Genomic DNA, 18,843 nt, shown 5'->3' on the forward strand with positions numbered 1-18,843 from the left:
ATATTATATACGTTGTATATGTTGGATTATGTTTTACATATTTTGATGTATATTAACCATAGCTATGCCCCTATGTGTGACTTTTTCTATTGTTTTATTTGTGTAAAAATTAGGAGCGAAAAACAGATTTCGTAAAAAAAATTGAATGCTCCTATAACTTTTATAATAAGTAAAGATGTGAAAAAAAATCAAACATAGAAGCATAGCTGTGGTTGATATACAACAAACTGTGTCAAAATATTTTTAATAATATTAATATACACAGAGGAAAATGAGGACTACGTTTGTATGAAAAGGCGGTTTACAGCGTGGCCTATCTTCTTAACGAAATTTGCCGTAACCTATGTTCACGTTATTGTTCAAAACACAGTAGAAATATGGTTGCACTTGCAATTTCAGAAACTGTCATAAGAACTAGTTGAATTAGCCCCCTGTCTGAACCGTTCGTCTAAGTCTACACGTAGGTACATAGACACACCATCAAAAATAAATTATCTACGACTCTGCAACACGTAACTCTACGTTTACACATTATAATCACGCATTGATGTATACTTCGTCATCCTTGATGGGATAATCCTTAGGCGGTAGTTTAAAGCTGTCCCTAAGATAGGAGAAGCGGTGGAAGTTGTAGTAGTACTCTTTTCCGTCGGGGGAGTACTGGGGGTAGAGGGTGTAGTGGGGAAAATCGAGGTCGACGAGGGAGTCCGACAGCGCGTGGCGCGTGAACTCCTGCTTGTATCGTCATGATTGCTCGCGGTGCGCGCGCCGCTTAGAGCACTTCTCGCAGAGAATGTAGCAGAGCGCGATGGTTATGAGTACGGCTATCGCTATCGCCATGCCTATGCTGACCCAGATGATTTCCTCGTTGATGCCACTTGTTGATTTACCTGAACAAATATAATTAAGGTCATCAATCATCATAGCTCTTAAGCTATATTGATGGGGAGGGACCAGCGTTTCTGTCTCAAGCTGTCAATACATGGTTGGGGAGCCCAAAAGATAATCCTGTGGAGTACCTCCTCCAAGTATAAGTCCTTGAAATCGAGCCGGGAGTCCAGGACTCCCTGTCAGAATAGTAATAAAATCGCCACCTTGATATACTCGAGCGCGTGAGATTAAGATATGTGGATTAATTCTTTGTTAAATAAGTAGTGTCCATTTCAATAATCTGACGATTTTAGTGATCCCCTACTATTCACAATACTTTGATTATTACGTTAAAAGCAAATTGTTATAAAAATGGCAACGAAGGGCTGTATGGTGACGGTGTGAGAGAGTAAGAAAGAATTAAAATATTTCAACAACTAAAAAGATTAAGTATGTTAAATTAAATTTTACACCTGTAAGCTAGACAATAGTGAAAGGGAAAAAGCTGGGCGCACTAAACTTCATTAACGCTTACACATGGCGATTTTTTTTACATTTTAAAAAATCCGTAGTCGCTTTCCTTCTCGCTAAAAAATAAAATATTATATGTCCTTTTTTTCTTCCTATCATCTAATCTTACGAATCCAATAGGTCTCTACGACGCTCGAGTAAGTACACATTTAGCATTCTCGGCTCCCCAGCTAACAGCTACTCCTCATGTCCACTTACCAAGCCAGGATCAAGAAAAAAAAAAACCTGCTATCCATATTTTGCCAATTTATTGCCACCCATAATAGTAAAATTGTATATTGTTATTTAGATTAAGTATACACACGACATTCCTAACTCGTGATATAAATGAAATCGATACTATCTACTACGGTAGGTAGGGGTACTTAGTATGTTTTATATAATGTTTGCTCGTAAAAGTGCCGGCGTTGAATTTGTAAACGCGTGCGAAGCTTACGAATTCAGCGAGGTGTTATTTCCCGCTAGGTTAAATTAAGTGTCCATGTCCGTTAAATTTAATCGCAAATAATTTATTAAGTTGTACCTCGGTTTATGAATTTCAGCTACGCAAGTATTTTCTATTTATACAGCTACACACTTATACAGGTACCCTTTAACTACCAAAAATAAATGGACCGTTTATGAATCTGCGAAGAACTTTGTTTGGCAAAAATGTACGAAAGCGAATTACAAAGAAAAGGTTCCCGATGAAATCCGTGCGTATTTCTGAAGCTAATAGAGTTAAATGGGAACCGCATTAATTATTAAGAATCAATTCGAATACAAAGAAGGTTTGATGGCCCACCGAACCGAGAAAAGTGCTTTTTCATTAGCTACTGTGCTTCAACACACTCGAAACGAGTACCTACTTTGTGAGGTAAATGTGTGTCCTATGTAATCATCAGAAGGTACGGTAATAAACTAAAAAGATTTTAGTATCAGGGTATTAAAATACAAATGTACTTACACCATGATAATTAGAAAGTTAACTCCCAACTTAAAATTAAATTAGGGATCCAAAATGAGAATTAACCTTTATGATATAGACCCTATTCATTTTTTTTTCGTTATAAACTTTTTGGAATCATATTGTAGGTATTAACTCGAAACCCCAAACTGGGAAACTTTGTTGCCTGTTGTAGAAAATTTTGGAGTAAAAATGGCCTCGTTTTAAACTCGTTAGCATCTGGTATTTTATGTTAGAAGCAAGTTTGAGTTTTTAAAAACAAGCATGTATTTTTTATTCGTTTTTAAATAAAGTTGTATTTTTGGTATTATTGTGAAAAAAATTGTGAAAACAACCTTTATTATCAGGCAACTAATGGTCAGATACGAATTAGGTAACCTACCATAAACCTATCATGCATATTACGAAATACTATCCCTATTACTTTTTATGAGTTTCATTTGCGAAACTTACTTTGTCTGTCTGTTACCTCTTCATGCATAAACCGCTGAACCGATTTGAATGAAATTTGGTCATTATCATGTCTATTACAATGTAGGCAAGTATTTAAAGCAAATTTACAGAGACGCTTAGTTTTTTTTCGGATTAAGTTTTAGCGTAATTACCTAATACTTGTTTGAATAGGACTTATTATATTGCGGTACGATAATCCTTGAAAAAGCAATTCTGGTCATATAACAAAAAAATATCTCCATATAACTTATAACGAGAAACCTCTTAGCCAAGACGTCACTATATTAGCTTTGAAATCCGACACTAAAGCTTAAAACAATCGTTCTTTATAACTCCGGTGTCACGGGTCCCTCCGTTTGACACTCAATTAATGGCTCGTGTATCGTGAACTTTCTTATTACTTGGTGGTTATTTTTTTATGGACTGCCTCGCATCTACTATACCTATTAGGTCAATACAGTACCTAATTACGTTACCTACCTAAACTAATATTAATGGTAAGTACCTGACATTGACATATTAGATACAGAAATCGGTCACCTTATGCGAAATGTCATTAGGTCATTACGTTTAATTAGCGTTTATAATTATCGTAGATATAGGCATTATAGGTATACATACTGAAGTCTCCTTTTTACGATTATATGTTTACGAAAATGTAAAACTAAATGTATAAATGTTTCAGTAATACCTATATTAACGAATTATTATTTTAATATATAATAAGGATTATAATTATCATTTGTTCTTCGTACAAAATCTGATTCCGAATCCCTATTTTAATTACGCACAGTAAGTACTTGTACGTTATATTTGTATAGTAGGATTGAGTTTTCCTATTAATATATTCGGGAATACGAGTATAATAAGAAGGGGTCGCTTTATGAGATAACAACCTATTATACCTACTTGATTTTTTTAAACCTATCTCGTCTCAAAGATTTTTAGAAAAATAATAAATTACTCCTAATTATCTCTTAAGTTATATTCAGCCTTTTATTATAGTTAAATCCTACGCGATCAAAATTTTATTCTAGCAGAAGATTGTTAATTAAAATACAGTTTTCATTGGGTGAAACGGTAAACGAAGTTTGCGTTGAAACAAAACTCACGTCAGTTGCACGCTTTGCAGAACGCTCTTCCGTTGTCCCACATTATGCTGCCAGAGACAGAGGCCAAGAGTTTCCTTGTCATCGAAATCGCACAATGTAAGTCGTACTTGAGTAATCTGAGTATGTGCTGCGCTTCATGTTCTGAGAAAATGCACGTAAAAAAGAATTTGGAATCACTTTGCACCTTTTTGTACATTTGTAGCGTTTGCTTAGCTGTGGGTATAGATACCTAGTGTCGAGGGTTTCATGTTGCAAAACATGATTTGAATTTAGTCAGGTATTATATAAATACGTGGTCTTACTGCATATTTGTCGCTGCTTTTGTTGGAGTAGCCGCCAATCTTGCTGGCCACGCGCACCGTCTCACCGGCGCTGAGCCACCTAGTGGGGTTGGTACACCACCTCTCCTATCCGAACAGACTAGCTCACTTATCGCTGCTCTTTTTAGAGTAGTCGCCGACACTTCGGCGCTGGTAGCCACCACCAACCCTACCATTCCTATCTGAAAAGACTAGTTCACTTACCGCTGCTCTTGTTGGAGTAGCCGCCAACCTTGCCAGCTACGCGCGCCGACACACCGGCGCTGCTCGCCACCACCAACACCACCACTCCTGTCCGCGCACTCGCACCGCCTACGAATAGAGTTTTTTTTTTACTGAGCATATAGCGCAAATAGATAAAAGCTGACAGGATATCCAGGAAATGACGCTATTGCCTACATTAATATATTATATTAAATATTATTTGCTTAAACGTAAACAGGCAATAAAAAATATACGATTCGATTTCCAGTTAAAATATATTAATTTACATGAAAGCAACTGTTTAAAACTCGGTATTTACACATAGTGGCGAAATGTCGGAAACTCACAACAGAAAATGAACATGAAAATAAGTTGTGTTAAAGCTTGTTAATTAAAGAAATATTCGCTTATTAAAATTTATTCAATATTTAAATGTATTCAACATTCTGGATTGTATGCATATATCTACATACAGAGTGCAATCCAATATGGGCAATAAATCAAACCAGACTTAGAATTTACCCGTGTAATCATAAATTAAGAAGTTTTTATAAGTTACACTTAATTATAACGCCGTAATTAATTTTAGAAAATTTACCGTGCAGCAATGTATTGCAAATATTACGAGATATAACATGACATGACATACGAGATACGTGTCAAAGCTCGTATCTCGTAACTTGTGTTGCTTTACAATGTGGGACGAATTATTTTGTATTGTTAATATTTTCACTGTTACCTCAATATACTTTTTAAGTCCTATGCTAATCACCGTTTAAAGGTTTACGCGTATTAAATTTACACACTGTATACAATAATACAATGACTCTACTAGATATTATAAAAATCCTACTGACTGCGCCAATGTTATGTAGATGAATAAAAGATTGAGATCCATAGCAAACTGGTTTATTTCCAAATGTGCAACTACCGACATACTTATGTATAATTATAAGTCAACCTACGTAACAGTAATATACCTACTATAGATTTTATATTTTACATTTTATTTTTATCTCGTAACTACATCGTTACTCCTATAGTACAGTCAGCAACAAAAGTAGCGGATGAGTCTACGCGTCAAAAGTATGTATGTATGTGTGTATGTATGTATGTATGTATGTATATATGTATGTATGTCACTTTATTGCACATAAATAGGTTAATATAAAACAGACAAAACCAAACAAAAAAACAAACTGCTAACAGTAGCCAGAAAACTAAATCTTTCTGATAGATACGTAGGGGATGCGGGATTAAATAATATCGGAAGCCAGCCAAGCTAAAAGTAAAAGTATCTACTATTCTCTAATAGCTTAACAATAATTTTTAAGAAAAAAAAACCGACTTCAATGAGGGAGACCGATGAAAAAACGATTATTGTTGTTTTTGGATTTCATACAATGAAATTAAAAAGACAGCGTCCTACGCCTAATTATGTAGAAAAGGAGGTAGCATGTTTTTTTTTGTTCCTGCACCCACCTTGACACATTTCAGACTTGCCCTATGGTTGATTGGTAAGATACCCGCAAGAGGGTATTCGACTGTATTTAAGATAAATTATTTCACACCATGCATGAAATGAAGCACCAGATAATTATTAAAAAAACTATAGGATAGAAATATAATAATCGGACAGACAGACGGACATGACGAATCTATAAGGGTTCCGTTTTTTGCCATTTGGCTACGGAACCCTAAAAATGTGCCTTGAAAACAAATTCCCAAACGTGAACTATGCATCCTTGAAGAGTTCCGTTCTGTTCATCATCAGCAGTTCCACTTCATCAAATGTCACTTCTACAAATGTAAATACTTGATTTGTTGCTGAAAATATAAAAATCACTATATTATGTATGCTCTTCACATTTCAAGAGTTCCCTCGATTCCTCATTGATCCCATATCAGAACTAAGTTTTGACAAAAACGGAACCAATATATATAAATTCAAACATAAAAATAATTTTTAAAATCGGTTCAGAAATGACGGAGTTATGGAGTAACAAACATAAAAAAAAAACATACAACCGAATTGATATAAAGACATGTAGAACAATTCGATTGTAAAAGATACTCTTGAATATGAACTGTAGATATATATCTCTATTTGGATAAGTAATATAGTACTTTTGATGCGTTTTTTCATCTGCTACTAATACTGACTGTAACACGATACGAACTAAAAAATAATACTCTATACTTTCTTACACATTACGAGCTCGAAATTCAATTTTATTGCAAACTTGGAAGATCATTATAAATTATGACTACTATGAGGATTATTTAGGTTAACCTTCCAAGTTTCGCATGTAGCTAAAATTATAGGTATATCAAATATCAAAGAGAATTTGACTGGCATTAAGGGTTAACATTCGAAGTCTAGAGCTACTAGAATTATTTGTTTTGAAGGGCATCTAACTTCACAGGGGATTGATTAGGAATTGTTAATGTTTAAAATGATAAAATTAATTATGCTGTTCTCTCCTTCTCTAATTAAGAAATTCTGAGCTGTCGTGAAACAATATTTAACTACTGGATCTTGCCTTTAATATCATAGCGGTTGGTCGCAAATCGTCTTGTTTGATATTTAAGCCAGTTAGCGGCTCTCTGTCAGACATACGAGTATAAATCGGTGCTAGGCTAGGGGAACGGGAAGAAATCAACATCAAGTCATTATCTTCTTCTTCCTCGCGTTTCCCCGGCATTTTTGCCACGGCTCATGGGAGCCTGGGGTCCACTTGACAACTAATCCACATAATTATAGGCGTTAGAATTATATTATAGGTGTAGGCACTAGTTTTTACGAAAGCGACTGCCACCTGACCTTCCAACCCACAGAGTAAACTATAAATCATTATGATTATTCAAAATATGAAATCGCTTCCAATCCCACCCTCGAGGTTTCGCGCTAGTGAAGTTAACTGAAACCGCTAATGTCCTCGTTTGGAACAGCTTAATGTCAGATGCCGATGACGTTTGTAAAAATATCGTTTTTGTTTACAACTTTCACAAGCCTGCAGATTAAGTGGTTCGGCTTCTTAATGATCAAAGTTAATTTATAAATATTGATATAAAACGTTAGCAAAATTGAACTTTCAACCATAATCAGACATTTGCCAGTAAATTCAAATTAAGCACTATGTAGATAGACAATTACGTGTGGGACGTGTGATATACACACATTGTAAATGCGCACTAGTGGAAAAGTAATAGAAATTGTTATTCAGGAGGCTTATCCTAATTGTAATCAATAAAGGTTATAAATTTGTACTGGATTAGTCATATTTTATAATCTGGATATGGACGCAAGCTCTCCTATTCATTGATACAAAACAAACAACCGTTTTACCTACAACGAATGTTAACTTTATCCAATTTACAAAATCCTACCATAGCTGGAAAATTTAGCAACAAACCAAACTTCCAGAAGAGTTGTTGAGGAAAGAAAGTTTATAGAACTGTTTAGACGGAAGATCAAACTTGTACAGTTTTATTTGTTACATTTGTGCAATTTTGAGTGTGATGTTAGTCTAGTGTGTGATTTTAAATAACTTGAAGAAGAAAATTTATATATGTTTGTGACGTTCCCAATCCGCATTTGTCTAGTGTGAGAACTCTAGGCTGGGTGATATTAAAATGATGTAAAAAAAAAATATATTTCGCGCGTGAATTTTGCTCTTACTTGTCCAGACATACTTAATGGCGCCCATGTGAGTGATACCAAATTACATCGTTGTGACATCAAAATATAAGTTCTAATTGGCGTCCTGGGCTATAAACGCTAATTACTTCGTTCGATTTTCCTCTGTGCAACTCCAACAATATACAAGAGCGATATATGGGCACATAGACCAACTAATGACTGACGAAGCGGGCGGGCGGTAGGTCTCCTGAATTCTTTAATACAAGAAAAACAGCCCGATGTCAATCAGTGGAACGTACTTAGGCTGGCTAGGTTTCTACAGGCAGTTTTGCTCAGACACAAATCTACCCAGGCTTACCATGAACAATGAACTAAAAGGTAACGCTCTTGTAACAATCAATCTTATTATAAACTTATTCATTTTATGTCTGGTGAACATAGACCTATTTATTGTGACATCAATCTAGGGGTGAATATATAAATATTTAAAAGAATTCAAATAAACGAAGTATTAGGTTCGTAAACACCTTAAGTACTTACTTATCACGATTCTCATCATGGATATGTTGCTTTTTCGTTTGCTTAAATTCTTCGATCAAGCAGTTCTTCAGACACTGCAAAGTATTCTCTTCTTAAAATTCATTTTCAGGATCCCCATTTCTGTAAAAAAAAAAAACAAATTCATCATTTACAAATAATGACGACACTGTGCCCGAAAAATGTAAAAATTGTGTGCTCGAATTAATCTTTCACATGGAATGAAATTGAAAACCCGGAAAAATATACATTTCCGGGAGGGTGTATATTTCCGCAGCCTTGTAATTGTATGGCTTACCGAAAACGTTGCCTAAGAAGAACCAGTAGGCTGGAGATCCTTGACATGTATAAAATGACATACTTATATAAGATGGTGAAGAAATTAAAAGCGAAGACTGCGTTCGGCGTAGCATTAATGTCAACTTACTGGGGCCCAAATGTTTATAATAGGTAATTGAGGTAACTAATGAGTCTGAAAACCGCTAGTCAATGGTGCTTACCACTTGCACACACAGCTAATACCTACTGGTGCTTAGGTGATAAAAGTGACGTGGCTACAGTATCGTTACTTATAATTAACGATGTCCTGCCCAGTTGTCAAACCTTTTAATCCACATATTGCTAGGTCTGTCTTCTCTCCTAATGATGACAAAGCCATAATAAAAGCCATAATAGTATATATATATGGTACTATAATAAAAGTATATGGTATGTTCAGTTACTTCGTTGATTCATTGGGCCCTTAGGCAATAGTGCGGTAAGCGACAACAAGAGCAGGCTTGTCCGCGATGTACTCAAGCTACAAGTACCGATGCTGCGTCATAAATTACGCAGTTACGTCACTTATGGCCCAAATCTCATATTTTGCCGGTTGAAAGAGCACGTGTCCTCGGCTCGCGTTTTACCAGCTTTTTTGCTCAACTTGGAACGTGCTAGGAATGTTAGTATGCGTTCTATAAACCTTAAGGTTTTGGTGAAATTAGGATTTATCTTAGGTGCGACTTAAAAATTCTGATTGTGTATGAACTACAAAAAAATCAGGTGTTAGAGGTGTAAATATTCTGATCATAATGATTCTTTAACCAGAAACGTTACTTTTGACAGTGACAGATTGCACTTGGCCGCTTTTTTATTGATATGCAATAAAAAAGCGGCCAAGTGCGAGTCGGACTCGCTCATGAAGGGTTCCGTATCATTTATGACGTAATAAAAAAAAAACTACTTACTAGATCTCGTTCAAACCAATTTTCGGTGGAAGTTTGCATGGTAATGTTACATCATATATTTTTTAGTTTTATCATTGTATTTTAGAAATTACAGGGGGGGGGGGAGGGGGACACACACATTTTACCACTTTGGAAGTGTCTCTCGCGCAAACTGTTCAGTTTAGAAAAAAAAATATATTAGAAACCTCAATATCATTTTTGGATAGGTTATCCATAGATACCCCACACGTATGGGTTTGATGAAAAAGATTTTTTTGAGTTTGTGTGTAATGGGAACCCCCAAAATGTATTGTTTTTTTTTTCTATTTTTGTATGAAAATCTTAATGCGGTTCACAGAATACATCTACTTACCAAGTTTCAACAGTATAGTTCTTATAGTTTCGGAAAAAAGTGGCTGTGACATAAACGGACAGACAGACGGACATGACGAATCCATAACTTTTTTGCCATTTGGCTACGGAACCCTAAAAATCCAGATCAAATTCATAATCGGTCAATGAGAATACGCCTTCAGGCGTAATGAAATATTTTCATCTACGACAGGAGATATCTACTTACTACGGGCTACGGCGGCGTAGCACTTGATGACGATATTACGCATTGTGTTGTGTTTTGTTGTTTTGTTTTGTTTTGTGAGTATCTTACCAATTTCTTTAACTTTAAGTAGGTGCAATATATTTTAATTTAAAATTTAAAATGTAACCACGTCTTAAGGCCACTAAACTTTAAGTTTTTTTAAGTTTTCATCCCTAAGAGAAATCGTGTTCAGACGAATGACGTGTAGGTATGAGTACTAAACAAATTTATAAAAGCACTTCTGTAAATATTGTAAAGAGCGACGACAATACGAATACAAAGTTATAATGTTAAAACACGTTTTGTTCATTGTGTTGCGAGTTTGCAACTGACTCGTAAAAAATATTTACTCGTTGGAAACGTGATTTTTTTGCTTCATTTACGGATTTCTCGTACCCCTTTCATTACGCATTCGTTTTGTTAGAAAGGGAATTATGGCGTTGTTTGTATCTACCTACATACATATATTATTCCGTAGGCTTATAGTCAATTGTTGCATGTAAAATAAACCGAACGAACAAAAATCCGATCCAGTCATTCGGAAACATTGGCGATTTTCACTTGAAGCTGAATGAAGCGAATAATCAAACAAATGGAAAGCATTTAACTACTAAAAGGAAATACGGACGAAGACGCCATTGTAAATCTCTTAGCTATAAATATGGAATCAGGTAGAAATTGGTTTATATCGGTGTTTCAGACACGCTTGTTTCTAGCAAAGTTTTGATTATGTTAAGGTAATAGGAGCGAGGTTACATTTATCCGCTCATAAATAGAGAATCTTAGAGAATGTTGCAATTATAAAATAATAAAGAATCTTGTACCAACATGCTCCGCAATTATTGAGCCATTTAGTGTAAGGCATGAGTGAACGCTCGAAGTGGGGCGTGCAGCGGGCGGGGCGTGCGGCGTACATGTTAAACAAATGTAAACGTATAGGAGCGGCCTTAGTGCACGCTGCTCAAGTCACTTGTGAGCCCGACGCCACGCTGCACGCCCTGCCGAAGGCTCCGCTTCGAGCGTCAACTCAGGCCTTACACTTAGGGTCTTAGCTAAATTGGTTTTTAAATACTCACGGAGCGTGACTGTATACACATACAGTCAGCATAAAAAGTAACGGGTCAGACTACACGTGGAGTATTGCTGTCACCTTTGGGCAGGAGCACCTGGATGCCAGCTTGGGCCCTTTGACTCAGTTCATAGACGTGCTGTACGAATCGTCGACGATCCCAAACTCACAAGCGGTATTGAACCTTTATGTCTAAGGAGAGACTTTGCCTCTTTATGTGTGTTCTACCGCTTGTACAATGGGCTGTGCTCTGATGAATTGTTTGACATGATGCCCACGGCTACTTTCTATCACCGCACCGCCCGCCGTCGGCAGGGTGTTCATCCTCACACCCTAGAACCTACATGGTCACGCACTGTGTGGTTTAAGAGGAACTTTCTCCCGCGCACGCTCCGGTTGTGGAATGAGCTACCTGCCGAGGTTTTCCCGAGGGTCTACAGTATGAGGTTCTTCAAAAAAGGAGTGTACAGATTTTTAAAGGGTCGGCAACGCGCATGTAACACCTCTGGAGTTGCAGGCGTCCATAGGCTACGGTGACTGCTTACCATTAGGCGGGCCGTATGCTTGCTTGCCACCGTCGTGGTATAAAAAAAATACGTCAAAAGTATCGATATTTCTTTGATAAATTAATTTTTAACAAGGTCTGCGTCTGCAAACAATGCTATTAAGCTAAGGATAAATTTAAAAGTGGAAAAATTACTGCCTTGGGTGAGACTTGAACTCACAGCCTCTGGACTTGGAACTCCGTTAGCCGTTTAAGGAGTGTAACGTTTTTACGGTAGATGACACTAGGGTACTGTAGACCTATATGGTGGGAAAATTTCTGGCTATAGATGAGGTCTTGGTGGCTCAGTTGGCAGAGCGCTGGAGTATCTATCTAGGCCGCTTAGCAACAACACAACAACAATGAACAATTACACACAATCGTTACAATCATTAACGCTCCGTAGCGTACCGTAGTCATCTCTCTCTATCACTCTTCTTTATTAGTGCGACTGTGACCGTTGCGTTTCGTTCGTCACGGAGCGTGAACGATAGGCACGTTGGCTACGCGGGCAGACTATCCAGAGACCGTGAGTTCAAGTCTCACCCAAGGCAGTAATTTTTCCACTTCTAAATTCATCATTTGATAGCTTAATAAAAAGATATATGTCTCTGTATGTAGAATAATTAGACCGTGTAAGATACTTTTGAACGCAGACTGTAGAGATATATCTCTAATTGGTAAATTATTCCAGGATGGTGGATACTTTTGGAGCGCTGCTTCATATGGTACTATTGATGCTAACTGTACGTCAAACTAATACATCTAACCAATAAGCTGTGTGCCGGTTTTTTTTCATTGGTATTCAGTCAGTGAGGTCAAGGAAGATAAATAACGACACTAATTGGATTTTTCTCAGACTTTTTCCGCTTACTTAGTTATTCTAAACATGTCAGGATAGGTTCGGTTAGGATAGTCTTATTTCATCATGTCAGGATAAATACAGTCGCCTTCAGATATAACGGAGCGACCAAGGCACTCACAAATTGAACTCGCCTTTGTTTCAACGCGTTAGAGTGTGTGTTCAGATATTTTTGAACACCTCGGCCGCTCCGTTTTATCTGATTCTATTATTGCCAATGAATTTGATGTGAAAACCAAAAGTGTTTTTTTATTAAGTTATTTGTCTACTTCAGCATTTTAATCCAGCAACTATCTTAGAAAAATATTGTGCGCCACGGTAGGTACATAATCTCAAGACTGTTTTTTAATTCTCAATTTCGTCTCATTTTGTAACTCTGCCCTTGAATTTTACGAACCCTTATCATGTACCTTTTGCACAAATACTATTATTAGCTTGTATAAAATATTATTTAGCTCTAGCGGCCCTATTATGATCATGTTTATATTGTTTATACCTGTGAATGACACATTTTTAGGTACTTTTACATACACACATACACTACACGAGCCCCTATGGGCTACTATGGTACCCAAACATAGTGATGTTTTAATTTTTTAATCACAATAACTGGTTCACTAGTTATCTATTTCAAACAACTTTATCAATCAAAATCGATCTGCAGTAATTGATATTTAACTAGTAGTGTAAATTGTGGTAAAATAAATCGTGTGCGTGACTGACAGAAACACATTAACCAGTGCCGCACATATACACGCGCTCGCTATAAGAGTTGTCACGTAGCCCATGCTTTCACCGCAGGCCAAGGGAGCCATTCTGTTTATATGGCCTCTACTAGTGTTACAACCTACTATGCTACGGATCCTTAACTTTTAAGGTTAGGTACAGGACACTTAAGAAAGCTATTTTATTTTCCTCCCAAACGGTAACACAGAGTAAGTAGGTAGCACTTTAGATAAGAAGGTAAATGTACTTACTAATTCGTAGAACCAAACGTTTGTATTTTTATACAAGTTCGTAGAGTCAGTGTCTAAGAGTTTTACCCATGTTTTTCTTTTAAAATGTTCAATCTCAGAATGTGCATTTGTTTGAACTTATATTTAAGGCTCCTCCTCCCGAAAAATACCGTAAAACTGAGTTCTTACTCTTACTTACTCTGAACCATTTGTTTATATTAAATATGACTTCTCATAATAGGTCATGAAATAGACTGTAAATTACTTAAATCAGAGAGATTAAATAACAGGGTTTTTAATAATTACTGGTGGTTTATTCAAAATTATGAAAAATATATCATTTTTAAAAGATTCGACGAACAAAAGAAATTAGGTCACAGTCATAAAGAAGAAACGAGCCGTCACTAGAAGAATTCCAATCAATTTTCTATTAGCGCGACACCGTAAAAATACGCAATAAAACACGTAGGTACATATATATAGAAGTAAACAAAAATCAAGTAGGTACTACCGTAGAGTTTTATAGGCCCGACGGGACCGACCAAGAGGACACCGCAGCCCGTAGCTCCCAACCAGAGATGGGTAACTATCCGGGTATTTACCCAAGAGCGGGTATTTAGTAATTTACCCGGTGTATCTGTATACCCGATATTTACCTAGCCGATGGTAATTACGTGGGTATTTTCATTTTTTGTTCTTCATTCTGCTAAATTGTATGTTAAATGATATGTGAGTAAAAGTAAGATTAATATAAGTAGATTTTTGTAATGTTACATATAATGTATATTCAAATTAATTACGAAAAGGTTGTTATGAGGTAAAGTTCGATTTTCAACCGACTTTAATTTCATAGAAGGAGGAGGTTCTGTATTCGGTTGTGGCTATTTTCTTTTATGTGTGTTCATCGATTACTCCGACACCCGTGATCCGATTTTAGTAATTATTTTTTTGTTTGAATGGGGTTACCTCCAAGTTGGTCCCATTTTAATTTGGTTCTGATCTGATAATGGGATCTATGAGGAATTGAGGGAACTCCTCATTTTTTTAAAGACACATGTATGGTGATTTTACTGTACTCTTAAGCACCTCAAGCATTTCCTCTCGAAAACTACCAATTTGATGTACTGCAACTGTAGCCTTACCACGAGTTTGACACTGACATATTCGATAGCGTAACTTACTTTCTATGCACTTACTGACTATGAAGACCATGGGTGATATATATGGCTTTTAATTGGGTGTATTATGATTTTTCATGTAAGAGGTGAAGGGTAGGTGTGAGAGGTAAAGGTAGACGGGGGTCTGAGGTTAGGAGTTGAGGGTTTGGGGCTTGACGAGTCAGGATTTGAGAGGTTAGGGGTTTAGGAGGACGGTGAATTTATGGGTCGGGGATTGAGAGGTTGGGAGTTGAGGAATCGGGGGATAGGAATTGAGTGGTCGGGGGTTGTAAGTTGACGGATTGGGGGTTAGGATTAGGAGTTTAAGGGTCTGGGGTTGAGGGGTCGGGGATTGGCGGTTGAAGATTTGGTGGTTCAGGATCGAGGTGTTCAGTGATCAGGGGTTGATGTGCTGTGAGGTTGAGTGATCAGAGGGTTGAGGGATTGGGTCAGTGGCGAGACGGAGGATAGATTTAGAGTACCTATAGTGGCAGGAATGGTTTCTCAGACGGACTTTAGGAAAATCCTGATTATTTATTAAAGTTAAAGAATTTATTATAAAATGATTTATTGATTTGAATTTATTTATTAACATGATTGTGTTTTTTATTCAGGCGTCACGTGTCACTTAAAAGCCCTTAACAAGGCCTTAAAACTAAAAATTTAAAAATGAAAACTTTTTACAAGAAAAGTAAACCGACTTCAAAAAGAATAAAATAATTATCCTTCTTTAAGTATATGCATTACCAACTGATATGTTTGAAGTCGGTGCCAAGCCAAATAGTAACAATACCGGTCAAAAATTATCAGCTTTATGTCTATGCGTCACATTACAACTGTAGTAATAGGTAATCAACGTGGATTTAATTCTGTCTGTCTCTTTGTTACCTTTTCACGGCTAACCATCTGAACCGATTTAGGTGAAATTTGGCATGAAGGTAAAAAGTTTAAGCCCTGAAGACGTTCCTTGAATGGTTTTATATTATAAAATGAAGTTCTCTGGAAATAACTCGGTCTCAATTCCACACTTATGTGCTATGAACAGTTCTAAAATTAGTAAAAAAAGCTCTTAAAAATTACGACGGCAAATAAACGTATTGGATTTATACTAATATACCGAACCGACAAACACGGTACGGACTGCGCTAAGAAGATCGACTGTGTCTTCATTATACCTATAGAAAGTATGTTCATTGCTGTCGTGTAAGGCAATCCAACGTATTGTACATACTTATATAGCCGCATCCTTATCGAATGGCACCAAAACCTATGCTTCAAATTTTGGCTTGGCACCGACTTCAAACATATCAGTTGGTAACGCATATACTAAAAAAGGATAATTTATTTCATTCTTTGTGAAGTCGGTTTACTTTTTTTGTAAAAAGTTTTAACAAAAGTACAATTATTAAAATCACTAACTAGTTTCACTAACTAGTTTAATTTTAAATTACACACAATAATTACAACCACTTACTCGTTTAATATCTCCTTTTATTAACGATTTCGAGATTTCTTGTTGTACATGTCGATTGAAATTAATCTACCCGTCCATTGGGGTAGATACGGGTAAATACCGGGTAGATGGATATTTACCTGGGTGGGTAAATTGGGTAAATATCCGCGACCCATCACTACTCCCGACCGAGCGGCACAGCAAAAACAACACTGTGTATGTTATGTGAACCCACACTTACACAATGTTACAAGATTTATTTTACGGTTTTTGTGTAGGGCTGGTGAGGCAGCACTTTCTAACGCCCCTAGAAGCAGAGGGCCTACCGCGAACACCGCAAATTTCGGGTATCTTTCTCTTTTACTACAATTAAAGCGTAATTAGAGTGACAGAGATAGTTACTCAATATTTTCGCGGTTATAGCCCTTTTACGACGCTGGCAATCAATGTGAATATATGGTATGATACGATAACTTACTTAATTTTAGATACTTTTGCTAAATGTACGCAATAAATTAAATACGTAGATATACATTGGAATATTGTTTTCAATATTCAAAAGTAGCTACAAAAAGAAAGTTTAGAATTATATATGTATAGCAAGACTAAATTTATGCTCAAATTACAGAAATAACGACGAGGATTATTGCAATATTTCGTGCTTGATTTTATTGAACGTAGTCCGACGGCTACGTGACAGTTTTAACAAAACAACACTGCCTCAGCTTCAGTGCCTACGAAAAATGGTAAATTGAACGAAAGATTTTTATTGAATTTCATTGGCACGTGTTTTATTACTTGTTTGATAAAAAAAGTTATTTTCTCCAGGTTTGTCTAATAGAAACTGGCACGAGGTATGAGCGAGCGAATATTAAACAGTAGATGCAGAATGCAATCATAGCTGCTACGCTGTTAACTTTCCTTTTTAGGGTTCCATAGTCAACTAGGAACCTTTATAGTTTCGCCATGTCCGTCTGTCTGTCTGTCTGTCCGCGGCTTTGCTCCGTGGTAGTTAGTGCTAGAAAGATGAAATTTGGCATGGACATATAAATCAATAAAGCCGACAAAGTCTTACAATAAAATATAAAAAATTTTTTTAGGGTACTTCCCCTACACGTAAAGTGAGGGTGGTTTTTTTTTTTTTTGCTTCAATCCTACAGTGTGGTGTATCGTTGGAAAGGTCTTTCAAAACTAATTGGGGTCTTTAACAAACATTTTTTGATAAAGCGAATATATTCGGAGATAATCGCTCCGAAAGAATAAAAAAAGTGTGTCCCCCCCCTCTAACTTTTGAACCATAGGTCCAAAAAATATGAAAAAAAATCTAAGTAGGGCTAAAAATGGAAGTAGGGCTTCAGAAAGACATTAAATGAAAACTATAGCGGATCAGTTTAGCTGTTTTTGAGTTATCGCAAAAACTTTCCCCTTCATAGTAAAAAGACGTACATGCAGAGTTAAACGTTATTACGACATTAAATGGGTTGTTAAAGTTATTTGGCATTATTCATGTAAATAAACTAAAATTTAAGAAAAATATCTGGTACTTTAATTAATTACTGATTATGCAAATTTGCCCATTTGTTTAACTCGGGTGAAAGGTACCGTTTCATCCCTTGGTTAACAATCTACTATACTTTAAGCTCCAGTTTAGCTTATGCGACGGAAGAGTAACTACGGAACCCTACACTGAGCATGGCCCGACATGTTCTTGGACGATTTTTAATTCATGTTTTCGCAAAATAATTTTTCATTTGATTAAGTCTAACCTTATTCAATTTATATTTCAAGTGCATCCGTGCTAGAAAACTTTGAATATTCTTTGTGTTTTCGCCTTTGTGGATCTATTGATTGGAAATCTATTCATCTTTGCACAATTCCTTGAGAGGGGTGGACACAAACATGCTCAGGGGGAGGTAAATCACCAGACTGTGGGGAACTGAAGTTCAGGGAACTTTAGATCTAAATAAAATATGAGCCAGAATACGGAAGGCATATTTGCGTAATTGGCGGCGTCTTGCTTTTTCATTTCGCGGTTAGATAACCAATCAAGTTACATTGGTGCACTGTCTCCAACCTAGTACTGACTTTCCTCCATTAAAGTGAACCTTCAAAATAGAATACGAAGTCATGACTAGAAGTACAGAACACGCATTTTATTAAGGTCAATACGGTCAAGTGTGTCTGCGGGATAAGTGTGGCTGTCCTTCAGTCTGGGGTTTACATTTTGTTTAGCGTTATTGCGAGTACATTTGCCACTGAGCGCGAGTAGCAAATATACGAACTCGCAATGAACACTAATCAATATGTAAACACGCCCCAATGGAAAGGCCACCCCACTTATCGGTATGCCATGCTTACCCGTATTTACCTTATTTACAACTTT

The 18,843-nt window shown here is 36.5% G+C and overlaps 1 protein-coding gene across 2 annotated transcripts in view; it reads right to left on the reverse strand.

The window, feature by feature from the left end:
* Positions 1 to 630: 630 nt before the first annotated feature.
* Positions 631 to 18,843, reverse strand: part of LOC133521998 (uncharacterized) — an 81,953-nt gene continuing 63,740 nt past the window's right edge. For both annotated transcript variants that reach the window (XM_061857168.1, XM_061857167.1), the window contains exons 2-4: positions 8,620 to 8,739; positions 4,437 to 4,544; positions 631 to 890 (exon numbers count right to left, since the gene is read on the reverse strand). In XM_061857168.1, coding sequence (XP_061713152.1) covers positions 745 to 890; positions 4,437 to 4,544; positions 8,620 to 8,638 — 273 coding nt within the window. In that variant the 5' untranslated portion in view covers positions 8,639 to 8,739 and the 3' untranslated portion in view covers positions 631 to 744. The remainder of the gene's footprint in view (positions 891 to 4,436; positions 4,545 to 8,619; positions 8,740 to 18,843) is intronic.

Source organism: Cydia pomonella, chromosome 10 (assembly GCF_033807575.1).
Source record: "Cydia pomonella isolate Wapato2018A chromosome 10, ilCydPomo1, whole genome shotgun sequence".
Lineage (NCBI taxonomy): Eukaryota > Metazoa > Arthropoda > Insecta > Lepidoptera > Tortricidae > Cydia > Cydia pomonella.